Here is a 27,437-nt window from a genome sequence, read left to right on the forward strand (position 1 = left end):
GGGATGCCTGTCTTAAAATAAACATGGGCTATGCATGGATAGTATTTTCCCAACCGTTCTAATGCCAAGGAACTCTTTCCACATTAGGTTGTCTGCTGAGCAACAATGAGGGCATCTGCTGTGGAAATCCTGTGCTTTGCAGAGGATTCTGGGAAATTTTCTAGAGTAAACATTCAGTTTGTGTAGGGCATTGGCCAGGCCACACACACCGTTGGCACATCCGAACTGAGAGCATAGCCTGAGAATCCCCCAATATACACCTGGATCTACACACTGCAGGAGGAGATCAGCAGCGGCGGGCAGGCTCAGCGCTCACATTGTGGTCTTTGTAAAAAGTGTAGCAAAGGGGAATGGAAGAAAAAGTTAATGGGGTTATGCGCCATCTTGCTGCCTTATGCTTGAGGCACTAGCACAAGCTCTGCTAAGCTTCTAAATAAGCACGTTTGCTGGATTGCTGTGCTGAAGAGTCCTTCCATGCAGCCTGTTGCTCTGTGTAGACTTACCTCATTCAGAGGGTTAGCTTTTCTCTCTAATGAGCCACCACATTTTAGTCCTCTCCATGGTAGTATATTATCAGGAATCAAGTTGTGCAGTAATATGATTATCTTCAGAAAGTTTATTAATGTTCTATAGGTTATAGAAAGAATAAGGGTGAGGGGAACCTCTGCCCCACAGGTCTGTTTCCCACAAACCATGCCCACCTGATGCTATGTTTAATATCTGCTGTTGACATTTACAACATTTAAAGGGAATATTGTTAACACCTCTTGTAAGTATTTATTAATAGAACACTAAAAACAAAGCATCTTTAACAGGAAAATCCATGGAACAACCAGAAAGGCTGTATTTCCATTGGTGTAAAAAACACCTGGCTTGGCTATTGAGTCTTACTGTCATCTTATCTGATAATATGGCTATTATTATTAGTTAATACATTTATCAGAGCATTTACTCAGTAAGTCTCAAAGTGGCTTGACATGGTAAAATACAACATGTAAAAGCCATTTAAGACCTGGAAAAAATAAAACAGTGAACAATACTTAATAGTATGCTTATTCAGCAACATATTAATAAGGGCAAGGTCCTACCTTAAACCCTAAAAGGTGAGCACCGCTGTAGGAGGCAGCATGAGCTAATTAACCAAAGCCCTTCTGTCAGAACTGACAGAGCTCTGAAACATATCCATATCATTTTCTTTGTTCTTTTGTGGGGGCTTTTAATTTTCTTCTGTTCTTCTCAACACAGGTCGGGAGTAGAATGGTCATTGTGGCTGGGGGCTGCGTTATGCTTTTGACTGGCATGTTTGGCAAGGTTGGAGCTATATTTGCCAGCATTCCAACTCCCATCATTGGAGGAATGTTTTTTGTGATGTTTGGCATCATCACGGCTGTGGGAGTTTCCAATTTACAGGTGAGAGTTTTGCTTCAAAAATCAATTTAATTCTGCATACGTGAGGAGGAGCCATTTGTACGCAGTTTCAGTTTCTCTGGAGATCCTCAGCACTCAAATGCTAACCTGACATCCACACCAAACATTTTAAAGCACATGGCTCACCCCCTAGCCCCCTACAAATCCTGGGAACTGTAGTTTAAGGCTGCTTGGGACTGTAGCTCTGTGAGGGGGAAACTACAGTTCCCACAATTCTTTGTGGGGTATGTGCTTTAAATGTATGGTGTGGGTGAGTTATTGTATCCTGCCTCTTAGCCTAAATATAGTCCATCAAGGCATCTTACATTAAAGAAAAAACATAATCTGTGACAGCTAAAAAATAATTGAATAGCACAAATTTCATATTAAATGTGTTTCAGGTAAGAAAGTTATCAAGGACCATTGCAGATGGGTAGCAAGATGTAATAAGTAGTTCTTCCTATTTTGCATGGTTGGTGTGTCTACAGCTGAGATGATAGGCAAGGATTGCAAATTGTTAAGACTGCTAGTTGCACTGATGGGATAGTTACAGTTTATGAAAGACAATGAATTGGGTTGTTAATAAGGGGATGGGAATTCACAAAATTTCAATTCTCAGTGAGAAATATGCCAAGGATGGTTTTTCACTGTAAGTAGAGAAGCATTTCAGAAAGTTGAAGGAACCTGGTAACATGACCTTAAGATGAAGATTATTTGAGATCATTAACAAATCCAAAAGTGTCAATGAACTATGAGTTAACTTCTTTTAAAAAGTACAGGTGTGTTCAAACTACAATATTTAGTAGAAATAAAACAAAACTATTAAGTTTAAACATTAACGCTGCTTTTAAAAAATGGGATAAATCAGCAGGTTGAAATGTGTCCTAAAACCAAGGTGACATCTTTCTAACGGAATAGATTGCCTTTATCAACATCATTATCTGATAGAAAAGATTACAAGAGATTTTCTGAGCTGATAAAAGGTGAAGATTTTGTTGTTAGATAAAATTGCTATCATAAAAAAGCATTATCAAAGGCTTTATCTTTGTTTGAAAATTATTCATTTTCTTTTTCACCAAGGATACTTACATATCTTATATGGAAAAGTAAACACCCTAGTGTAGCTTTAATTGCTTTATAGAAACCCAAAGAGAGCAGCTTGACTGCTTGCCCAAACTTGTCTATTATCAGATTAAAATAAGTCTAAAACAAATTAAAGCATTCTTCTTAGAACAGCACTGAAGCAATATCCAACTACTTCACTTATCATTGTCTTGGGTACCATAAAAGCATAAGTGTGCCATATTTCAGTTCTTTCATACCATAAATTTTCGAGTTGTGAAATATATTCAAGACTATATTGCCCTGAAATATTTATTATTACTATGTTATACAAATAGGCATGATTGGGGTGTGCTGGACACATCCTAATGTTTTTTTAAAAACCTGGGGATTCTGGTGAGGAAGTGAGAGCACAGAGTAGCAACCCAGCTCCCATGTCCCGCCACTTCCAGAGACAGATGTAAGCAGAAACAGAAGCTACAGATCTATTCCAGCCTTTTTCTTCTGCCTGCATCTGTCACTGTCTCATGGCTCTTTCTCTGTCTGAGCTCAGAGTCTGCGACACCTGCTCAGGGACACTGATGAAAACTTTCAAGGGCACCATGGTGCCTTTGGGCACCCGGTTGGCAACTCTTGCCCTACTGTAACTCAGCGTGTAGCTAAGCCTAAGCATGTGCATCTGAAACCACCACATATTGCTTCCCCATTTTCCCTGGGCTTTCCTTATTCTGTTTCCCTTGTGTTGAATTTTAGAGTATAAGCCCTTTGGTGTATGGACTTGCCCTCTTATACTCAGTAAAGCACTATGCACACAGATGGAATAATAAAGAATCAACAATGCTGCATTGTCTACATACCCAAAATAGCTGGTGAAATTAATGGATATTGTGGTATCCATTTGTTTTCCTTCTAAAGACAATCTCCTCTTTATTCAGTATACAGATATGAACTCTTCAAGAAACCTTTTCATTTTTGGATTTTCTATATTCGCGGGTCTGACGGTTCCATTCTGGGTGCAGAAAAATTCAGAATTGGTGGAAACAGGTGAATGTTGTTTTATTATATTTTGTTTTTTGCCTGATGTCAACAGAAAATGAATTAGAAATGTAACCCACAAAAATTGGGATGTGGTTCCCATAATTAACTTCTGCCCACACTGTGGTTTCAGTTACATTGCTTCTGCCAACCCAGGAGTTCGAAAGCACACCAGTGCAAGTAGATAAATAGGTACTGCTGTGGCGGGAAGGTAAACGGCATTTCCATACTCTCTGGTTTCTGTCACAGTGTTCTGATGCACCAGAAGCTGTTTAGCCATCCTGGCCACATGACCTGGAAAGCTGTCTGTGGTCAAACACCAGCTCCCTCAGCCTGAAGCAAGATGAGTGCCGCACCCCATATTTGCCTTAACTGTCCAGGGGTCCCTTACCTTAGATTTCATGTATTTGAATGACTGGACTTTGACAGATACAGTGCTCATGCTAAGAAGCTGCCGAAGGTGGTTTCTCATCTGCTGCAAGTGGTTTTTGCCTTAAGATGCCAGATGATAACTGTTCCAGTCACATGTTTGTAGCCGTCATACTCCAAATTCATTTAACAGCATTATCAAAGCTGACTATGCCAACCATCTTTTTTGGGTGGAGACATGCATGCAAATCCATGTTTGTGCAGCCAGTTAAAGTGTATGGAATCTGTAGTTTGGGTCAAATGGGTTAAAATATGAAGACTTTTGTTTTAGCTTATTTTAATTTAATTTATAAATTCCTTTCCCACAGTGTACCATGCCCAAAGCGACTTACAATAGATATCAGAACAATAGATATAAGGTATCTAATAAATATCAGGTATCTAAAAGAAGAGGGACATGGGTGGCGCTGTGGGTTAAACCACTGTGCTGCTTGGGCTTGCTGATTGAAAGGTCGGCAGTTCGAATCCCTGCGATGGGGTGAGCTCCCATTGTTTGGTCCCAGCTCCTGCCAACCTAACAGTTCGAAAGCATGGCGTATGTAACCCGAGGTACCACTGTATGCGATAGCTTCCCTGTTGTGCCCAGTTCCAGGGCACCTGTCTGTTAAACAGAATATTGTTTGTTGGACAGAATATTTAGGTAAATATACACTTTTGAACCCAGAACAAAAACAACACTTTAAAAAAATGACTTCCATCATGAGCTGTAGGGACTTGTTGGGGTTTCTCATTTGTTTGGATTGTTTGTTTGACAAGTGGATTCTGTTTCTAGGAATTCAACAACTGGACCAAGTAATCAATGTGCTGCTCACCACAGGCATGTTTGTTGGGGGATTCCTGGGCTTTATCCTTGATAACACTATTCCAGGTAGGAATTACAATAATATCCCAGCTTCCTTGACTATATTCTAGTGTTCATTGCTAATGCGCAGTTGCACAGGTATGGCTGCCTTTGGTTGCCAGAGTTTTGGGGCCCCAGGTCATTTTCAGAATAAATCTGAGCTCCAGTCCTGATGGCTTTAAAAACCCAGAGATCTTTAGCTTTCTAGCCACTGCCTCTGAATCAGCAACACTGGAGCTCTTAAAACATTAGCTCAACAGAGAAGAACCTGTTTTTCCATGAGAGGCTCTGATGTGGCTGGGTCATGTTTAAACCACATGCAGGCATAGGCCCTGACCACTGAGGCAACAACACATTGGGAGCAGAGTGTTAATTCCTTGGGGGGAAACTAATCATGCAGTTGGCTTCCCAATGCTTGGCTGGGTCATTTAAAAGTTACCCTACAAGAGAGCAGCTCTCAACACAGCTGGAGTAAAATTTAAAGGAGCCAACTCCAGGTTTGGGAGGGGGGACTTTTGTGTGGTCATGGGACGTCCATCGTTAGGGCAGTCAATCCCTGTCCTCTGGCCCCTGGATGAACAATATTCCGCAGATTTCAAGCTTTCATATATATATTTAAGAGTAGGTTTCTAGCATTTGTAGAACATGAGAGAGGAGGCAAAATGGACAGGTATTTTTGTGACCAACTAACCTGCTTTCAGGGACGCGGGTGGCGCTGTGGGTTAAAGCCTCAGCGCCTAGGGCTTGCCGATCAAGAGGTCGGCGGTTCGAATCCCCACGGCGGGGTGCGCTCCCGTTGTTCGGTCCCAGCGCCTGCCAACCTAGCAGTTCGAAAGCACTCTCGGGTGCAAGTAGATAAATAGGGACCGCTTACTAGCGGGAAGGTAAACGGTGTTTCCGTGTGCGGCTCTGGCTCGCCAGAGCAGCGATGTCACGCTGGCCAGGTGACCCGGAAGTGTCTTCGGACAGCGCTGGCCCTTGGGCACACAACCCTAGAGTCTGTCAAGACTGGCCCGTACGGGCAGGGGTACCTTTACCTTTAACCTGCTTTCAGCATCTTATTTGGCCACTGCCACCCCACCCAGATAACTTTCTGTAGAGGATCATGAATGTCAACAGTAGCCGTGAGGGTGGGGAGTATCCTAGAGCAATGCTATGCCAGGGGCATTGTGGGAAATTAAAATGGCAGCTATACTCAGCCACCTGGTGCCTCTCAGATCACTAGTCTGGGGAGAAAATGTTACATTGGCAGGCCTTGCAAGGCTTTTGCAGCTGTGTAGCTGCCCCTGTGTCAGATGCTGTGCTGTCCCTGAAAACACTCTGCTGATGCAGTACAATTGTCCTCAGTGTTTTGATTTGAGGAGGCCGAGGGTGTGGCCGCTACACAGATTGGGATCAGGGAGGTTTCTTTTTAGGGCAAGCCTTGTGGGTTCTGAGGGCAAAACTGCACTCATGTTTTGCTTTTTGTAGCAGAAAGTCACAGTCAAAACCACTTTACAGGTTTATAGTGGCAATTAGCATGACAGAGCTTGTGTTTATAATATATTCAGTATACTTCAGTCATTACACCGTGCCTTGCATTTTACCCATATTCAAAAAGAGTATGAGAGTTACATTCCTGACACTTTTCATATTTTTGTTATAACTGGGAAGTTGTGTTGCAAGAACTGATGCTTATTGTGAATGGCTTCTATTTTTTCTTATACTCTAAAATGACTGTTGTGTTTGTGTTTATGTGAGATTCATACTTTTTGTGGCACTCTATAGGATGCCTTTTTCTATTAGTCTTTGCTAACTATTCTGTTTTCCTTTGGTAGGGAGCTTGGAAGAGCGGGGACTCCTGGCATGGAAAGAGGGTTATAAGGAAGAATCTGATGATACTGTGAACACCTCGGACGTCTATGATCTACCCTTCGGAATAGGTTCTAAGTTCTGTGCTGCTGACTGGTTTCAGTACCTCCCAATGTGCCCAAAGCGGCCAGCCAGAAACAATGCAAAGGAGCGCAATAATTATGCACAGGAGAACAAAAGCAAATTTAATTCAGAAAAGGACACAGAAATAAACATTGACACGAGAATATAAGACTGCATCAGTAAACAAACTTGACTTGCTAAGCCATTGAAGCAACATCTTCCTTTTTTCTGGTTTCTTATCAACGAGATTGTGGCTGTAGCAAGAGACTAAGTTCTGGCAAACGACTCCATAATTTGCCATCAATGCAAATTGGCCATGTGTGCCAATTTCTCTGCTGCGAGAATACAGTGCCAGTTTGAGGGACAGCCTGGCTAGGGAGCCCAGCAGCACCCAAGACAAGAATTTGTTTTCCTGTCTACCGTGGGAAACTCTTTTCCTGAAAATTGAATCCGTGGTTCTTGAGTTTCTGAGTAACTAGACAAGCTAGTTCCAAGGAGAAAAGCTGCTGTCCTAGGCCTCCTTAAATCCAGCCTCAGCTTTTGTCTCTGATCATGTGCAGTTGGTCAGACTGCTTAATGTGTGTGTCACAATCCTTTGTTGCTCCCACACCTTTTAGTCTTCGGCTTTGTTGAGTCCATAAGTATGGGGAACCTGTGGGCCGTCAAATGTTGTTGGACTCCATTAGCCTTTGCTCAACATGGTCAGTGGTCAGTAACGTCGGGAGTTGTAGCTCAACAACACCTGTGCTGTTTGCTACAACAGGCTCCTGAGTTAAACTGGGGCTTCCAAAGTCTATAAAATAGTTCTAAGCTGCTTTTAGGCTTTCACGGAAGTCAGTGACTTCCATGTGAGAAGCCACACAGAACAAGATATGCTTGATCTTGATTATATTCATAAAATGTTGTACTTTGTATTTTAAATCTATCCTAAAGGAAGGATTCAATAAACTTTCCTCAGGGATGGACTCTTGATCATCTTCCTGTGTGTATATAACAAGAGACCTCTTAGGTTTACTGTTGGCATTATCCCAAAGGGCCTTCTGTCTAAGATAAACAAAGCTTTAATTGTGGTAGACTAAGACTAGGGCATTCACATTCACCTTTTTTGAAAAAACTTTTGGAAAGCCAAGTTTCATTCTGGTGACTACTGGGATGACTCTCCTATACAGTGCTGAGGCCCAAATAAAACTCTGTGCCTCTGCCAAATTCTTAGGGCCGTTCTCTATTTCTGTTGAAATTCTCCTTGCTCAAAATATGCCCCAAATACATATCTGGTATTTTTAGGCCAGACAGGATGAATTTCCTTTACACTTATGTGTTGTTTCTTTCCATTTCTGCCTATCTGTTCATACTACAGAGCTCTTTTGCCGTTGCCTCCTATCTGTGCACAGCTCTCCATTTCCACTTTGCCGATCCTTCCTCAATTTCTCCCCATGTTCAGGCTTTCACAATCCCACCTGCACTCACTTGGTATTTACCTGAAAACACTGTGCATTTTACTGGGCAAGAGCTGTACACAAATTATCCTACTACACCTGAGCCGCAGACAAAAGTATTTTAATTGCTCTTTTGACAAAAGAGTTTGTTTGTGTGTCACAAGCCTGCACGGTGCGTGCCCCATTCTTCTCCCACTGTGTGGTGGTGTCTGATAAGCAATAACATCAGCATGGGCTGTGGCTAAGTTTCCTGCCTACCTTTCTATCCTTTGCTCTTACATGGGTGTTTTTATGTGGTTTCTCAGTATCAGCCACTTAAGATGCCCTACACAAGGTCTTACATAAGATTGTATTTGTAATGATATATGCTTGCTCTATGTGTTCAGTTGTCCTGACTCTGCCATGGGATTTTGCTTACATATGCTTAGTTCAGCGGTGGCTGAATTTGTGGCCCTCCAATTGTTATTGAACCACGACGCCTATAAACCATTGGCTGATGGGAAACTGCAGGTGTGGATTTTCTGGTCTGCTCCAGGAACAGCAGATGCAATCTGTCAGCTCAGCTGGAGGATGGAAGAAAGGATTCCGTTCTACCACATGCAGAACAGATACATGAAGTCCCTACTGCTTACAAGGCTAGCTGTTGCATGTGTGCACTTTTGAATGAGGGCCACCAGTCACATATGGATCAGAAGCGCCCATTCTACAGTATGCCAGTTGGTGACAGGTTTTTAAAAATTACTGTACGTACCTCTTAAAATCAACCCAGCAGCAACTTTTATTTTTTAATAGAAGTATTTGCAAAACACCTCGGGTGGCACATAAAAGCATCTTGGGTACAGCACTCATCCTCTCTCGCACACAAGACAAATCCTTGGCTCCCAAGTTGCTCCTCCATTCTTGTAAGGGGGTGGGAGAGGGTGGTTTCTGTCAAAGCCGCCTCCATCGACAGCCCTCTGTACCAAAGTCCAGGCCATTTTCAAGGGTCTATCAATCCTAAGGAGTAGATTTGAGGGAGGGGGGGCAGAGGCAGGAAAGCATGGGGGTGCAGGAGGGCAGCTGCCCCCCATAATTTAAATCAATACAAATCGGAGGTACTGCCCCCTCAACAAAAGCCAGCCTCCCCCACAAAAATTCTGGCTATGCCCATGCAGGAAAGCCTTGTTCTGTGAACATGAACTCTGTTCTATTCTAGGGAAGCTAAGACTCAAGCCATCATCTCTCCTAAGATGGCATCTGCTGTGCACATTATCTAAATTTTGAAGACAAGCATTTTTCTTCAAAGTGATTATTTTATCCTCATGCTAGTGTGTGCAGATTTAACCAACCGTGTAATTAAGAGATTAAAACTTAGTTGGGCGACACTTTTTATCACTTCAAACCACTTTTTGTTTACAACACTGTGGGTGAAGTGTTAACCCTGTATTAACAAGCTCTACCCCCCCAATTTGTGTGCTTTTAATTTCATCTTCTCAATGTGCCATTAAAATGGATTATCTTATATTGTGGATTTGACAATCTTGTATAAAAAAAAATGCTCTGTACACAAGCAAACTCTGTACTGAAAAATAAATAAATCATGAATTTTTTCTTTGTTAAAAGTGTTTTTACTTGGCAGAAAACCACCCCATATTTTGCTGTCTTCCTAATGGAGAAGTAAGATCCAGTATTCCCCAGACTAGTGCCCTTTGGATGTCACTGAACTGAACTACCACCATCCCTGACATTTGCAGATATTGATAGCAGCTGCTTTTCAAATATTGCGTCTTTGCTGAAATCGGGCAGCATATTCACTGCAGCGTGAATACATGCGTAGGAAATTTGCTGCCTCCCTGAGGCTGTGCTCACACTCCTGCTTACTGCGTATGTATCCTGTACTTGGCTGTAAGCTGCTGCAGTTTAACATGTTGCCTATTTTGTCTCTACTCAACGTGTGAACACCTTTGGGTAGACATCCCCAGCCGTCAACACCCCTGGTGTGTGCACTAGCACAAAACAAATTGATGTGAGAGCTAAGAGCACTCTGTCCTCCTGTGGTTTCCAGAAGCTGGTATTACTGCCTCTGTGGGGGCACAGCCCAGCCATCATGGCTAGTAGCCATCCATAGCAGATCCTCCACAAATTAAAGTAATCTGAGTTGGTGGCCATCCCTGCCTCCTGTGGGTGTTCCATAGTTTTGCTATGCACTGTGTGAAGAAGTGCTTTCTTTTTTCTGGCCTGAATCTTCCAATATTGGATGTCCCCAGGTTCCAGTGTTTTTCAAGGAGAAAAACTTTTCTCTAGCCACTTTCTCCATGCCGCCCACAGTCTTACCAGCTTCTGTCATGCTCCCTGTTTTCTCTAAACTAAAAAGTCCCAAATGCTGCAACCTTTCTCCAGGGGGGAGTTGTTCCGTCGCCCTATATGCTATGAGTAGAAATGGTGGCTATTTCTTCCCAACCTGTCTTGTTTTGCACTTCTCAGCACCAAATTTCAGGCGTACTTCTTTTTTAAAAATTTTAACTTTATAAATACCAAACTGCAATACGTGTAAAATGTACAAATAATTTAACCGATGAAGAATTATGTACTATAAACAAACAGAACTCGTTTAAGCATGATGAACACCAAGGAATTGAAGCAGCATCTCTTCTCATGGTGGCATAGGCTGAGGGGTGCCATTAAGTAACAATTAGGACCCCCCCCCCACATGCTTAATAGAACCATCTTAATTTACAAATCTTCGTCATCAAATGTCTCTGTGCATCTCAGCATCACAGTCTCATAATCCAGCTGGAGAAGCTCTTCCTGTCAAACATACGCAAGGGGAGAGGAATAAAGTTCTTATTAGCAGTGAATGGCATTAGCAAAACAGGTAAATAAATATTCTTTCTCTAGAACAGGGGTAGCTGACTTGGGGCCCTCCAGATGTGGTCAGGCTCCAATCCTCATGCAGCCCTGACCAGCTGATGGAAGCTGGGTGTCCAATAACATTGGAAGGTTTGCAGATCTCCCATCCCTATCCTAGCAAAATCTAGTCACTCAATTCCGACGGGGTTCCCCCTTCCCACATACCAATGGAGTTTAAATGTTCCCATTATTTGATTTAAAAAAAGTGAGCTCTGGGACAAGCTGATTCATTGGATGGAGCAGCTCAAAGTCTGGCACTCAGCAAAATGTTTATAATGGTTGATTTTGACGGGCACATCTGTCATTACTTCACTTCTACCCAACCCACACATGGCAGCTTTGTGGAGGTGAAGCAAATGTTAGCCGAGTTAAGTTAGCTGGGCATTCACACAAGGAGAAAGAACGAGAGCTCTGCTAGCCATTTCTTGCTTTAAACGGAACAATACCTTTTCCTTTCAAAAGTGGAAAGGGTGCCACAAAAACAGAAAGGAAGAAAATGGATGCAGTTCAAACTGCCTTGAAGGATAAGAGCAAATGTCCATTTAACCCAGCAAAGTACAACAGAAGTAGCCAAACCTTGTTAATCTGAACCATACTAACTCCAGACATGAAATGCCTAAGCAATGGGTGCTAAAGCAATTTTGGTGAATGGCCCCAAGTTCTTGTATTTTGAGAACGAGTATTTTTTGCTCTGTTTGCTCTCCCTCTACAATTCATAGTTCTGTAAAGTTTCATCACGGTGTGCCACATCATGACAGCCACCTTTCAACATTCTAGAGTTCCAGCCACTTTCTTAAAAACAAAAAGTGGCTCTAAGTCTTTTGATCATTGGGCCTTCTCTACCTGCTCCACACTGATGGGAAACTGTGTGATTTGTTGCTGTTGTAAATATAGGATACACGTAGTATTATTACAAGCAGCCCTTCTTATATTGTTCAGAGATAATAGTGTCACAGACTTTAATGCATGTGCCCAGCCCTGAAGAACTTGGTGTTGACACCTCATCCTGGTCTCTAGGGATAACGTGAAGCATTTAATGGATATGGCGTTAAGCAAGGACAAAAGCTGTGGCTGAAACCAGTTATCCTAGCTGCACATTTCTCTTCATTGATGCGTATTCTCCTGCAGTTATGTAAAAAAGAAACTGGGCGCCACTGTGTCTTTAAAAAAAAAGTAAACAAGTCCTCCTACTTCTTCCTGTTCAGCCCATCATCTCTCAACTAGATACCTGCTATTCCTGCCCAATTAAACTTTGCAGTTATCTCTCTTCTACTGTTATGAATGAGTTGGACTGGGATGGACAGTCTTTAGTCATCATCAGCCTGCAGATGAGTCACATAATTTTAGTCTGTTGAGGGTGCTGAGATTTACTCAGGATACCCAGGCCCCCTTTACAAAACTACAGCTCCCAGGATCTCCTGTCCAGAGGAAATGGTTTTTATCATCCATCTGTACTGCTTCTATGCTCTAATCCAGGGCTTTTCAAACTTGGGACTCCAGCTGTTTTTGGACTATAAATCCCATCATCCCCAACCGCTGGTCCTGCTAGCTACGGGTGATGGGAGTTGTAGTCCAAAAAAAAAGCTAGAGACCCATAATCATTAATCTCACTGCACAGGGCATTTGCTGCTCACAGCTTCTTTTCTCTTCCCTTCTCAGCCTTATGAATATTTTGTCCCACTACTTCCTGCACCCCCAAGCTGCTGCTTCTCCCTGGGGTACTTAGAAGTATATCTGCAAAGCCGGTGCTGGCTTCTGCCTCCTCTTTGGTTCCTGCTGCATTAAGCCAGATAGAAAAGAAGCATTCACAGCAAGGACACAAAATGTTATGGTCTATACAGTGCAGCTGCTGAGAGTACCAGCCAGCGGTGCTCCTCTCCAGGATTCTCTGCTCTGTTCCCCCTTCCCCATTTTCTGTTTTCCTTCCTCAGCAGGCTCAGTCTTAAAAGAACTGTCTTGTGCATAGATGCTGCTGTTTGGGCTATATAGAAGATCCACATTCAGATTATATGAGTCTGCTATCGATATATCAAACACAGGCAGTTTGGGCTTCCACAACAACAAGCACACTACAGGCAAATGCTGCACCCTAGGGATAGTAGTTCTGTAATAGGGCACCTGCCCCTGTGAAAGCCCTATTCACCCATGACCTGAAGAGCAGTTAGGTATACCCTCATGTTACAACTGAAAGACTGCCTGAGAGACAAACAGGCAAATGTGAAGTGAAAATTGCCGTTGCACCCAATTAGCTCTGAAATATATGCAAGACATTCTGAAAAAGGCCTTCAAATGGTGCGCTAATTTAACCTACTTGCAGTGATGTGGTAGTTCTTATATCTTCAACAACACAACAGGTGGTCCTAACATTACCTGCAAGTTTATATTTGGGTGGGGTGGGCAGCCTTATAACAAGCACTTTGCAAAGTCCTACCTGGGAAGGTTGTGTGTTAGCAAAAAACAGGCTCTTCAAGAAGCTGATGATCTGCAGGTAGAGGTGATGGTAATCCTCTTGGCTTTCTGAAGTACAGCCTGTGAATGCTGAGCTACAAACAGAAGAAGAGATTATAGTGAGACCTCCATCTACCCTGGAGAAGGAAAGGGAAAATTAAGAAAAATCAATTGTTTCCTTTCAATATGGACACTGAATTTCATGATCACCGACTGTTAGCTGTCATAGTGGGAAGCATAACCTACAGAAAAGAACCTTGTGTTTCTGCTGTCATGCCAATTAAAGGGAGTCTACCTTACTAACACAATCCACATCCGTACATAATCATTAGCAGCAGAGCTAACCATATATTTACACAATGGATGATCAGGAAATGTTTCAGTTTCTAACTAATGAATAAATTGGCCAGTCACACCAACTAATGCTTCAGGTGCTAACAAAATAGGGTTCTCTCTCTCGCACAACCACTCATTCATTTAAAACATTTGTATTGTGCTATCCCCTACAAGAGATTGGCAGCTAACAACAGAAATAAAGCCATGAACTGGCATTTTTAAAACATCACTTAAAAATAACACTAAAACAGCAGCCAAAAAGAAAAGACACCCCAGAATACAGCAGCAATAGGATGATATAAAAAACAGAGACAGCTAATTACCATTTCAATAAAACAAACATTTATAATCCAGAGCCGCCTTTAAAAAGGAAGGTTTTCCACCAAACTACAAATCATTGTTAAGGAGAGGTGGTGGTCGTGGAGTGAAATAGTGATTTATGCTATGATCGTGGCCAGGGGTCAGCAAACTTTTTATGCAGGGGGCCGGTCCACTGTCCCTCAGACCTTGTGGGGGGCCGGACTATATTTTGGGAACCCCCCCAACTCTCCCCTCCCTTCTCCACAGCACCAGACAAGCCCCAGTGGCTGCTTACCTGTGCCTTGCAAGCGGCAGGGGCTGGTGGAGGCGGGATGATGAGCGGCGTGAAAGGGCTGGCTCCGGAGAGGGGCTGCTAAAAATGGCGCTCAGCCAACCGCAGTTCAACAAAGCCCAGCCCCCTTCCCCCTCTAGGCAGGGCAGGGATAAGCCAGGAGGAGGGAGGGAGGAGGCGCCAAGGTGGTGTGTGTGTGTGGGGGGGGGGGGGGAATGGCGCAGCCTGAACAATCAGAATCCACACACCAATCCACACAGCGATTCCTGGGCCGGATTCAGAAGGCAACTGGGCCAGATCCGCCTTCTGGACCTTAGTTTGCCAACCCATGATCTTGGCAGTCCACAGAACTGAGCCTATTACCTTTGGCTGGACATTTCTTGGGTTTCATTTCTATCCAGGAAGCTAGTTGCCACATCGAATGCATCTTCAAAGAGAATCTAAAAAAAGAGGGAGATGGCATTTTGGATACTAGCTCTCAGCTAGATATGGTGTTAGAGTCTTGTTTGAACACTATGCCACTCACAACAACAACACGGGAAGGTATTCTGCGAAGCACTTTATCTAACAAAAACACACACCTCACAATTCTGCATGACAAAGGATTGCAGATGGACAAACATGGAAGGAACTTGGAACTCATGAGCAATAAAGCTTTTAGCGTCAATCATCTCTTTAAAAATCTAGTTTTTATCTCTTAAAAAACAACAGGCTATTATTAGGGTTGGTTGTGTTTTGTTTCCTGGTTTTATAAGAGTTGGCCATAATTAATAAAAAGTGTGGGGCAGAAGCCAGCTAGTTTCACTGTGAGCGTCACTTTTTAATTCTCTGTAACCCTTGAATCTGGGTCAGTTATTCACAACAGCGTCAGTGAAAGGTAGGGATCGTGCTGGTAGCTCCATCCTTTTCTAGCATTGTGCTAAACTGCATCATCTGGATTCCAGAACCAACTCGGCTGTGTGCACATAACTGGGTTTAAACCACCTTTCTATAACACAGTGAATGTTTCTGCGGCATGTGAATCGTATCTGTGTTTTATGTTTCTGTTTTAGCCTAGTTGTAACCAAGATTCCTCAAGTGTGAAGGCGAGGAGGGATGGGAAACCTGTGGACCTCCAGATGTTGACAGACTCCAGCTCCCATCATTCCTGAATACTGATTAAGGGTGATGAGAAGTGGGAGTCCACACTGCATGGAGAACTCCCACAGAGTATGGTTATTCTTTTTGTATGAAGGGAGACTTTGCAAAGCAATGAGATTGCCTCAGCAGAAGTTTTGGCGGTACACGAAGTTTTGCTGCTAATGGCCGGATCACTCCCACAGAGATTGTCCATGGGCTGAACTGGCGCAGCGCGACGCCAGAAATCGCGCCTGCACAGAAGCAATTTTTGGAGTCTAGACATGCACAGATGAGATTTCTGATATCTGCGCGTGCGCAGACACAATCTTGGGCACCACTCAGCGAGTTCCCCGCACTGTGTTAGTTTAGCGCAGTGCGCGGGGGACTCACCGAGTGGGCAGTTCGGTGCAGGGGCGGCTTGTGGGCTGGTAAAACGGTCTTCGTGGGCCGCATCTGTCTCATAGGCTGCATGTTGCCGACCCCTGATATAAATATTAACCTTAATTATTCATATTGGCAGCTCAACCTTGTCGAGATTTAATTCTGCAATCTTTTGTATTTTTCCTAATACATGGGTCTCTTGTTGCTTGTTATACATTGTTATTTTATTCATTTATTTCATAAAATTTCTATATGTAAACCCACCCACCCATTCAAATTACATGGGGCTGATGCTACTGCTTGCTTTGATTGCTGACCTCTTTACCCTTCTCCATAAGTGAGTTTTGCCTGCCTGCCCAGTCACTGTGCTGTTTATGTCTGGAGGGGCTCAAACATTTTTCTTCCTTCATTTCATGATGGTCACTTTAGCTGAGAACCTCAGGTTTACTGCTTTTGTTGGAAACAGGTGCTGCCTTACCTGTAATTTTTCCTCACCCGCCTAATGAGTCCTGCCATTTATTCCCAGGACCTGCCCTGCCTTCTGAGTTTATAATTTATCCTAGTGATTTTAAAATAGGTCATTACACCTCCCCTACACTTTTGGGGTGTGTGCCAGCATTCTTGAAGATTAGGAGCCAGGGCAAGTGTCAGAACCTAGAATCATTTTAACACCCCATCAGGGCCCACTGCTGATGCCTGTCCTCCCGGATTTCTGTTTCATCAGATTTATTTATTTATTAATCCAAGTCAAATGCTCCCCGTAGCATTGAGCAGCTCAGTCAAGCCGTCATTTTAATTTACCACAATGTATTCATTTATTTATTATTTGTAAAACTGCCTGTCATAGCAGGGCGATACACAGAATGAAAAAAGCAACAAAAGAGAACAATAAAAATGGTGTCAGTAAAACACCGAAAGTGATTTGCTAGACTGATCCTTCTTTGGAGGCACTGTGCTCCAGCATTTGGGAGTGGGTTGAGGATTTTAACAAGCCATTTGCCTGAAATTGTTTATTGCCTGCTTTGGTACTGTTTTGACACTGTTTATTTTATTGACTATTTACTTATGTATTGTGTGATTCAGGGCCGTCTTAAGCATATCCGGCACCATGGTGCAAAGATCCCTCTGGCGCCCCCGCCTTTCCCAGAGTTGTTGACCTTTTTTTAGGGCTGGAGAAAGTGGGCAGCAGCTGTAGGGCTGCTCCTCTGGCGGGGAAGAGGTAGAGGCTGGACGCAGCACCTCCTGGCTCAGCTGGCCACTCACTTCGTGCCACGGTGGCCACAGCAGGCAGCACACCAAGCGCGCAGACCTGCACCGAGTGCGCCTTGCACCACTCCCGCCAAGCATTGGCTCAGTTTTTCCCCTTTTAGCCTTCTGCCCCCCCCCCCCGCAGAATTCGGCGCCTGCAGGCTAAAAGGGGGAAAAACGAGCTGATGCTCAGCAGGAGCAGTGTACGCACGCTTGCTCACTCATTCGGTGTTCCCCGGGCTCTCGCCTGGCACCCTCCAGAAACTGGCGCCCTGGCACCCCTATGGGTAAGGCGGACCTGGTGTGATTGTTGTTTCATTGATAAGCAATGCCCTGGGACATTATGGTACAAGACTGGCTATAAATCCCATGCAGAGAAATAAAACAGTCAGTTGGATCAGCTGCCTGCCTTTTTTAGAGAACACTGGTTAAGGCTGTCAGAGGGAGGCCCTGCTACTTGCAGAGGCTACAGGTGGAGGATGGGGCCTACCAAAAGGTGCTTTGCCCAGGGCCACTTCAACCTTAGAGCCAGTCCTGGTTAGAACTCTGAAGCTTGAATCCTACCTTAAGAGTGATTCTTTCTCACCTCCTCTGGTGTGGACACTAGCGAACCGCTGGCTTCCTGACTAGCTCCGCTGTCCCTCACACTGCCCTCAGTACAAGGAGGCTCTTGGGAAGCCATCTTGACCTCAGTGATGAAATTCTGCCTCTGATTACAGTACTGCAGGACACCGTCCCGCCTCTCTTCAGGGAGGCCCTGCCACAGATGGGAAACGGCTGTGGAGACCACAGGAAGAGTAACGTCTTCGGGGCTCACAACCCCATTATCTACCAGCAGGTCTACTGTCTGTTTGTAAAAATGTAAGTATCTAGATAAGAGAGGAAAGGAGACGGCTTTTAGAATGTGGTCTGGATAGCATCCTATAGTGCAGAGACCAACCAGGTAGTCCCTTTTGGTAGTAGCCATGAGAAGGTGGCACAATTTAGGAAGCTGCCTCGTCCCAGGTCTGTTCTAATGGTTAATAGATTTCCAGGAGGATCAAGCAGAGAGTGCTCTTTCCTGCTACCTGAACCCTTTTCTTCTTCTTTTAAATGGAGTTAACCAAGGTCTGAGCCTGGGACAGACGTTCTGCATGCACAAGTGAACCACCAACAGAGCAATGGGCCCTTCTCTTTGTACACCAAAGTATCAAGCCAGGGAATCACCCAGCATTCCTCCTGGTGACTGAACATATATGGTCTTGTTTTCAACATGTCATCCTATTCAGTAGTCTATTATGCTTGTTAACTCACTGGAAGTTTCCCTAAATTATGATTTAGGGTAGATGGGTGGATTGGGGGGCCAGTGTGGTGTAGTGGTTAAGAGCGGTAGTCTCGTAATCTGGGTAACCGGGTTCGCGTCTCCGCTCCTCCACATGCAGCTGCTGGGTGACCTTGGGCCAGTCACACTTCCTTGAAGTCTCTCAGCCCCACTCACCTCACAGAGTGTTTGTTGTGGGGGAGGAAGGGAAAGGAGAATGTTAGCCGCTTTGAGACTCCTTAAAGGGAGTGAAAGGCGGGATATCAAATCCAAACTCTTCTTCTTCTTCTTCGGGGGGGGGGGGGGGAAGAATGAGTTGATTTCTTGTGTTGCCCAACTATCTAGCCATAGTACATAGACCCATAGTTGGAAGGGACCCAGAGGGTCATCTAGTCCAACCCCCAGGAATCTTTCGCACAACGTGGGGCTCGAACTCATGACCCACAGATTAAGTTTCTCATGCTCTACCAGCTGAGCTATCCAACCATTAAAAGGGAAGGTCACAACTGCGTTACATCTGATTACAGAACCAAAGAGGACACATGTGCTTGCCCTATTATTGCACAGCAACAGCCAGTTATTCACTCTTGTCGTGACAGACCTGGTCAGACTTGCTCTAAGGAGTATCACTGAAGGTGGGAAGGGAGGGAGCAGAAACCACAAAAGGAGTTGTATAGGTTTTGTGAGGAGTTAAGTACTTATTTTGCTGGCTAGAACTTTTGCGGACAGTCAAATAACTCAGTATCTGTTAATTAGAAAAGGCCACAATAAAGTGTATGAGAGAAGCAGGCTTCCGCCACCTGCTGGCCAAGCTGGATTGATACCTCTATTTCAGCCTGACCCTCAAAAGAGAATTGCAGATTATAGTGCAGAATTATAACATTATGTTATGTGGTGGGCATATAATACTTACGATAAGCAGCAATACAAGATAAGTCATCACAAATGTGCATCAAGCTAGGTCTTAGCTTGTCATTTGTATCAACAAAACATTATCCCAAGCTTGTATGGGAGATATATATATATATATGGGTGGGTGGCTGTGTTCTACAGTGCTCAGGCCATTTAAGCTATTCTGTTGACTATGACAGATGTGAGCAAACATTTCCTCTATTTCACAGGGGAAAAGAATTTTCTAAAAACTGCGAAGCTCTGTGACAAATGGAGCTGCTTTCGTGTGGCCTTCCTATGTTACGTATGCCAGAGCAAAAGTGTCAGGGACTATATTATTACCATTATTAATTAAATTTGTATACCGCCCTATACCTATAGATCTCAGGGTGGCTAACAGCATAAAATATAACAATGACAATATAAAAAATGCAAAATACATAATAAAAACAAAGACAACCCAATAATTCCCCCTATACAAAGGTAACCAATCACTCCAGCAGAATTTCCACAGGGTACAGTTTCTTTCATTAGGGAGTCCTATGAAGAGAGAAGTCAGCCCCACAGCAATCAGCCTATCCTGCAGCTATTGGTGTCTTTCTTGTATCAGGCAAGGACTCAGAAAATTCCGTCCTCTGTAACGTTAGCCGGTGGGTTGTTCCAAAGGGAGAAACAATGGAAAAGCTTCACATACCGCTCAAACTCCATGAGGTCAGGAGAAGAGGCAGCTGGCGACTGCGTCAGCCTCAGAGTCACATCCTCCCCTACCGAGGTCTTTTCGTGTTCCTGAATCACGTACCAGACAGTAGCGCCACTCTGACTCGCAGAATTTGAAGGAGGGGATGCAGCAGCACTAGAAGCAAGAAAAGGAAAGCTAGAAAATATTTAGGGGATGAGAGATTGACTGGCTGTGGATTTTATCCAGTCACAGCGGACCCACTGAAATGAATCACCCTAGCCAATTTTAGTTTGTTAACTTCAATAGATCTGCTCTGAGTAAAACTTAATTAGACAAAAGCTTTTATTATGAGCAGGTACTTTTTTCCCAAATAACTTGCCAGGCTATCCAAATCATGTTAAGAAAAGGACTACATTGGCAGAGAGAAGCAAATGTAAGAGGAGTTTGGGTCTGGGACTGATAAGATGCTACAAAATGAGTTGCTTTTAAGGGTTGACTCAGCCTGCTCTGCAATAATTTTGCTTCTTGTTTGTTTCTATAGCCTGAAACTGTGTGTACATACACAACTCACAAGGCAGAAGCAGTTTATCCTCCTGAAGTTTTCTGAGTTGCTTAAAGGGGACAAATTCAGTACATCTATATTTTTCGGTGACTTACCTGTGATTGTTGAAGTACATTTTGACATATTCTTCCTTTACTTCCTCCAAGCTCGATGGATGGCCATCCTCCAGATTTAAAACCTCTGTTGCCAGAAGAATGAGCACCCATCAACAAAGTGGCACATTTTGAAGCTCTCTCACACCAGGCCCATTTCAAGGAAATGATGGGGGTAAATGGCTTCATAAGCTACCAACAAGATACTGGTATGTATATTTTAAATCCTCATCCTTTTTTTATGCTCAAAACACCTTACAATAAAAAAACACACTATATATCACAATGTAAAAACCAAGGGGAAAGCAGACTAAAACGAAATAAGCACTAGAACTGTAAATTCCAGAAGGAAATACAATCAAGTTAGCAAGCCAGAGAAGACAGGGCCTGTGAGGGATCACAGAAAAATCCCGCAACTTTATTTTGGAAGGGGCCATGCAGAAGGCTCAATCCCCAGCATGAAAGGATCAGGTAGCACAGGGGATGAAAAAGGAACTCTGCCCAAGCCTCAGGAGAGCCACTGCCAGTCAGAGTAGACAACAGTGGGTCAGATGGGGGGAAAGGAAGAGGCAAGATAGCCTGGGGGAAAAGTGACATCACCAAAGGATAATTTGTAATCTTCAAGCCTGAGCAAAGATTAAAATTGAGGTCTCTCCAGTCCAAATCTAGCACGCCTTCTGTATTTACTGAAACACACTGAGGGACAGAATACATATGACTTAATCACATAGTTCATCTTTGAGTGCAAGCTCCTCCCCCATAATAAATTTCAGGGGGCAGGTGTGAGCTAGAATGAGACCCTGGCATGAAATAATTAATGATGGAATCTTTCCTAGGTCATTCATTTCAATGTAAAGGAAAAGTCAGAACAATGTTTAAAATTAGGCCATTAATTAGGTATCAGCTGCAGACTAAAAAGAAATGAATACCAATTGTAATTGCTGGGTTGATTTCTGTTCTGCACTTTGGGACAAAAGCACAAACGGTGGCAATTTCTGCTTCTGTTTCCATTAGAATTCTCCAACATCCCCAGCTGAAGACATAGGTTTACCACCTCACCTACTATTTGTAAGAAGAACCAGGCTCAGGATGGTATGTCAGAAGGAACAAGAACCTCAGCCATCTGCAGGGACAGTTTACATCTTTAGTCATGTCTGCCTAGTACATTTTCCTACTGAAAAAGTCAGGGAAAAGGTTTTTCATATTTAAACGAGGTCTCATGGCGCTGGTACGATACCTTTCATCTTCAGCAAGTTTTCCAAGGTTTTCTCCAGCTCCTGGATATAATTCTTAGCCTTGCATAAAACCTGACACTAAACAAAAACAGAGAACAGGCCCAATCTAGCTGTGTTCTGAGCAGATTAACATTTTAATATGCCTTAGATTTTTCTGATCGTCTTCTTGTTGCTGGCTAAACATCTATTTGAAGACTTCAAATACTGTACAATGGATTATGAAAAGCAAAGGAAGACACCACAGTAAATAAATATCCACCACATCAGGAAATGCATGGCCTTTCATGCAGATTGTTTCGACCCTTTATTGTACGTATTCCTCAAAACACATAAAGAAAAGATGGATTCAGAAGCCAACATTCTCCTCCAAGAGCTATAATTCTCAGAGTGGCTTAACAGTCAACCTCTCTTCCCAGAAATTGTAGTTCTATGAGGAGAACTGGAGTCTCCTAACAATTCACAGCACTCCTGGGAACAAACTAGTTCCCAAGAGTCCTTGAGGAAAGCCATGACTGTTTAAAGAGGAACAACAGTGTTTTAAAAATAGTGCAGATGGGCCCATAGGTGCTGATTCCGAGTTATTTCTATACCTTTGATGTGGAGTTATCTTGCTGAGAATATACTGTTTCTCGTAGGTTGTTGAAAAGTCCTGCCAAGGTAGCTCTGTTGCGTGCCTGAGACACCCGTCTTTTGCCCCCTTGAGACTTTGGATCCTGCAGATGTGTACGATACTTAGAAGTCACTCTAGCATATGGGGTGCTACAATTTCCAGATGTCTCCATCAAAAGCTGTAAGACAATGTCATTCCACTGCTTAAAAAACAGCTTAATATCAGCAGTGGCGAGTGCAACAAAGCAAACTGATTTTAAGCAACATGAGCCCCAGCACCCCTTACCTTGTTAATGCCTGCTAAGCGCTAAAATGATCAGAAAGTCACTGTAGGTAATCTATATCCATGTAATAAAGAAAAGAAGACCCAGCCAGAAAAATAAAATACAATAGGAAGTGCAAAGAGTATCCGAAGTAAACCCCAAAATAGGTATGCATCTCAAGACAAAATGTGGGTTTTATTTTTAAAGCAGCCCATTTCAAAGCATTTTCAAACCAGCAAATTCAGGTTGTGTAATTAAATATGATTTCGAGCTCTTGTGCAACAAACCTGTTTTCCTCCCACAACTGGACTTTTGTGACAAGGAAATTGTAAATGCACTGGAAAGTGTGGGATGTTGTATAACCTCCCCACAACAAATCAGAACAAATGCTTGATAAATAGCCCCCTGCAAACCTGTAAAAACAAATGAAGATTAATGCTCAATCTGGACGTGACCTAGGTCAGGCTGTCATTTTAACTTGGGTTGACCAAACCAATGGTCTCTGTTAAGCCTTAAAGACAGCTCTGAGTCCTTGTTATCCATTAGCGTTCCTAGGCCCTGTTCATGTCCTCTGAGAAAAACCCCACACAAAGAAATTTAGCAGATGACACTTTTCCCAGCACAGAAGCCCAGTTATTAAAAACACTAGATAAGGTGGTAAACTTGTATGTCTGCATTTCACCATGTCAGCCTGCAGGTGGAGTTCACCTATGGGGAAAACGACAACAACGCAATCTTTTACAGTGGTACCTCAGGTTAAGAACTTAATTCGTTCTGGAGGTCCGTTTTTAACCTGAAACTGTTCTTAATCTGAGGTATTACTTTAGCTAATGGGACCTCCTGCTGCCAGAGCACGATTTTTGTTCTCATCCTGAAGCAAAGTTCTTAACCTGAGGTACTATTTCTGGGTTAGTGGAGTCTGTAACCTGAAGCGTCTGTAACCCGAGGTACTACTGTACATATACTGAAAACCAACATGTCTGGGAGTAGAAAAGGCAATACCTAATTTTTTATGTTCATGAATTTTTAATATTTTTTGCAGAGCAGTCACACAAAACTCTACCTGACGAAATTCAGCCAGCACAGCTTTACCAACCTAGCTGCTGTTTCAGAGAAGTAAATTACACTTACAAGTTAGCAACATGCCTGCACAGAGATTTGTAATTAGTCTGGCATTCTTAACCACTACATCAAATTGGTTCAGGAAACACCAGGGGCGGGCCAGAGGTAAACTGATAAGAAAACCGTTGTGTGCTTTCACAATGTATGTCAAGCTGCTGTTGAAGAAACAGAATTGTGGTCAGGAAGAAAATAGTTACCCTATTACCCACAAGTAATAGGTCCACTGTTTTAGCCAGACATCCTCTTGACAAATCTCTACCAGATCCTTTAAGGCTGAAATTCTGCATGCTTATGTCTGACTGGACATGTGACTGGATTCAGTGGGACTTAAAGGTAAAGGTAAAGGTACCCCTGCCCGTACGGGCCAGTCTTGACAGACTCTAGGGTTGTGCGCCCATCTCACTCAAGAGGCCGGGGGCCAGCGCTGTCCGGAGACACTTCCGGGTCACGTGGCCAGCATGACATCGCTGCTCTGGCGAGCCAGAGCCGCACACGGAAACGCCGTTTACCTTCCTGCTAGTAAGCGGTCCCTATTTATCTACTTGCACCCGGGAGTGCTTTCGAACTGCTAGGTTGGCAGGCGCTGGGACCGAACAACGGGAGCGCACCCCGCTGCGGGGATTCGAACCGCCGACCTTTCGATCGGCAAGCCCTAGGCACTGAGGCTTTTATCCACAGCGCCACCCGCGTCAAGTCCCCCGCGTCAGTGGGACTAACATAGTTCCAAATAAATATGCTTGGGATTGGGGTGCACATTTATTTTGCATTCAAGAACAGTGCAAGAGGCTTGAACAGACCCTTTTTGCAACACAGAGCATATATTACATCCCTCCAATTCTACTGAGATCCTAGGATAAAACCAGCTGTAACTGAGGTGTGACTCATGGCTTATTCGTTCCTTTGCCGCCAAAAATATTTAGTTCTGGAAATATATATAGAAAGGAATAAGGACTGTGCTCCAAACAGCACTTAGAGATTTTGTACAACAGAAGCAAATAATTCATTTTTGATATTTTGAATTAAACAAACAGTGCTGCAGACTCCTGCCAAGTTCTGCAAATCTTGAGTGGAAAGGCTCTTGATATTTACATAGCAGTCTGGTATCACCTGTTAATTATGTCAGTGGATTTCTTATTCTCCTCCACAGCAATATATAGTTAGTTAACTCAGTTGACACTGAGTGACCACAGGATTGATCCCTCCCACTTGGTATTTTCAAGAGCACATTTAAACCCACTGTGACATTTTTCAAATACAGACTTACATCCGAGTAAACTGGTATTTAGAAGAAAAGTGTTTTTAAGATTTGGGGAAGGCCGTAGCTCAGTGGTAGCAGACCACCTGCCTTACTTCAAAAGCTCCCAGGATTCCTGGCCTTGCCCAGCCGGCACTGGAAATTTTTCTGAAACCCTGGAGAGCTGCAGTTCACATAGACAGAATAATGACAGCAAATTTCAACTAGTTCGTTGCTGTCTCAAACCAGCCTTTCCATTATTTTTAAAAATCCACTTTCCCAACTGACTTCAGGGGAGTTGGGGAATCTGCTGTCTCTCCAACCACGGCGCTGCTGTTGAAAAATAGCTACAATCCCTTTACCTGCCCCGCCCGTTTCTCCACTACATTTCACCGCCTTTCCCCCCAGACATTGCTCTGCTTTAGGGGAGCCAACTCCTTCCCCACTTTATGCCCCCAGCCTCCCTCTGCCCCTTTGCAGACTCGGCCCTGGGATACGAGAGGAAGACGCTGCACGCCTCTTTGCAGAAGATGCCTCACGCGAAGGATGCTTTTCAAGCGGCGCCTGCTCCTCCAGCTCACCTTGCGCCAAGCTAGCAGCCAGCAGCGCAGCTTTCGCAGCACGCGCCCCTCCGCGCGCCTTCCCGCTCTATCCCCTCGCCCTAGCGCTACCCGAGAGGCGCACAGCCAATCAGAGCACAGGAGGCATCTCAAGCCACCAATAGGAAAGCTCCGGTGTCGAGCCGGCCGTTCTGGTAGCGGGGCTGGAAAAGGGCAACAAAAACGCGGGAAAGAAAAACGGGGGAGCGGCAGAAAAGGGGAAAGAGGCGAAGCGGGGACGGAGATTTGGGAAAGTGGGTGAAGCTGAGTGAGGGGGTTTTAAAGTACCGGGCAGCAAACAGCATTTACTCGTGTGTCGCTTAACATAGGTATAGGTTAGAATATAGTACTGTACATGGAACGGAAGTTGTTTACTCTTGATACACCCATAGTTAAGTACCTCCTGCATTTGTGTTTCTGGTGCAGCGCTGCGTTCACACGGGCATGAGGCAGGTGGCCGTCCTTTGAGTATCTCCGTGTAAACGCAACCGAATTTAGACCGGATGTTGTGTGTGCTGGAAGAAAGCGTTTGTAGGCGTTGGGTGTCTCCTTTAAACCGGGTCACTTCCTCTGCACGTGCCTAGCGGATGAAACACCTGACACGTGTAGCTCGCGCCCAGTCCACCCAATATAGGGTTTAAATTGCATTTGGGAGGGAAAAGGCGAGCGGTGGATCCACATGTAAACAGATTACAGTACTATGCCGGAGAAAGAGTTTGTAAGGCGCCCTCTTGAGTGAAGACTTTCAAACACCAGCTTGCAGTGGGGCAACCTGGTCTGACCAGCTCCCCGAAGTAGTATTTTGGGGTATACAAGCTACCACCTTTTCCCCAAAGCTGCTTTGGCCATCTTGAACAGTTGCTACACTACACGCAGCACGTCCCTGGCAGCAAAGAAATAAATGCTGAGGAAGAACAATTCTCCCTTGCTGCTTTACTATAGAAAACAAATAGAATTTAAAATGTAAAAATAATGAATATGATTTATGGGTGACCACGAAGCACGCCTCGCTAACGTTCAATAGGATGCACGCATACAAGAAAATGTGTAGCAATTTTACAAGGAAAGCAATGACAGCTGCTGTCGTGCTGTTTCACAGACGTCTTAAGATGTTGCTTTGCTGTCATTTCAGTTTAAAATTCCAGGAGTGAACTTGGGTTTTCAGACACACACGGATGCTGACTTAGAAACCCCTTGCACCTGTGTGACTGGTGTTATTTTTCTGGCCTTGAGGGCAGGTGGGGAATGCTATACTCATATAACAATGGAATATATCGGTGGGCGTGAAGAGAGAGGATCGTGCAACAAGGTAGGAAAGTAAATTCTCCCAGAGAGAGAGCAAATTGGCTAATAATAATAATAATAATAATAATAATAATGTAATGATTAGAGTCCATAGAGTGCCTGCTGACAGGTCTGGATGAAGTATTAACACCATGTGTGCTAATGGCAGGTAACCCCTTGGCTGGATTGTCGGCAGGTTTGTTGCGGCATCTGGGATCCTTACAATCTCGAAAGGTGTGCTTAAAACGATGCATGTTCCCTGAACAGTAAGGAAGGTTCCAACTCGCGGTTGCAGAGAAGCGCCCGCCTTGATGCTCAGGCCCGAGCCTTCAACCCAACAAAACCAGACAGTCTCCTCTCTTTCAAAGCGAAACAAAAGCCAACGCGATCCCGCTGTCCGCCAAACGCCGATTCTAGCAAAAAGCGGTGC

The 27,437-nt window shown here is 44.0% G+C and overlaps 2 protein-coding genes across 12 annotated transcripts in view; one reads left to right on the top strand and one right to left on the bottom strand.

Annotated features, from left to right (window-relative positions):
• The window catches only part of LOC310658520 (solute carrier family 23 member 1-like), a 39,467-nt gene extending 29,755 nt beyond the window's left edge, over positions 1–9,712 (top strand). For all 3 annotated transcript variants that reach the window (XM_083400548.1, XM_083400549.1, XM_083400550.1), the window contains exons 10-13: positions 1,246–1,410; positions 3,405–3,513; positions 4,706–4,801; positions 6,592–9,712. In XM_083400548.1, the coding sequence (XP_083256674.1) occupies positions 1,246–1,410; positions 3,405–3,513; positions 4,706–4,801; positions 6,592–6,857 (636 nt within the window). In that variant the 3' untranslated portion in view covers positions 6,858–9,712. The remainder of the gene's footprint in view (positions 1–1,245; positions 1,411–3,404; positions 3,514–4,705; positions 4,802–6,591) is intronic.
• Positions 9,713–10,606: 894 nt separating this feature from the next.
• Positions 10,607–27,328, bottom strand: STRA8 (stimulated by retinoic acid 8). Of its 9 annotated transcripts, none has more exons than XM_083400598.1 (10): positions 25,706–25,749; positions 23,900–24,045; positions 22,487–22,684; positions 21,899–21,974; positions 20,665–20,749; positions 20,023–20,181; positions 17,724–18,006; positions 14,753–14,829; positions 13,445–13,556; positions 10,610–10,911 (listed from the first exon to the last, which is right to left on the bottom strand). In XM_083400598.1, exons 3-10 carry the CDS (start codon positions 22,676–22,678, stop codon positions 10,837–10,839), a joined length of 1,059 nt encoding a protein of 352 aa, XP_083256724.1. In that variant the 5' UTR covers positions 22,679–22,684; positions 23,900–24,045; positions 25,706–25,749; the 3' UTR covers positions 10,610–10,836. The 9 variants fall into 9 exon arrangements, with proteins under 9 accessions (XP_083256720.1, XP_083256724.1, XP_083256722.1 ...); XM_083400596.1 differs by lacking the exons at positions 23,900–24,045; positions 25,706–25,749 and adding exons at positions 24,732–24,812; positions 25,664–25,681; XM_083400599.1 differs by lacking the exon at positions 25,706–25,749 and adding an exon at positions 25,664–25,679 and having other exon boundaries at positions 23,900–24,042.
• Between the last annotated feature and the right edge of the window lie 109 nt (positions 27,329–27,437).

The sequence above is a fragment of the Podarcis tiliguerta genome, assembly GCF_965153285.1.
Source record: "Podarcis tiliguerta genome assembly, chromosome: 10".
Lineage (NCBI taxonomy): Eukaryota > Metazoa > Chordata > Lepidosauria > Squamata > Lacertidae > Podarcis > Podarcis tiliguerta.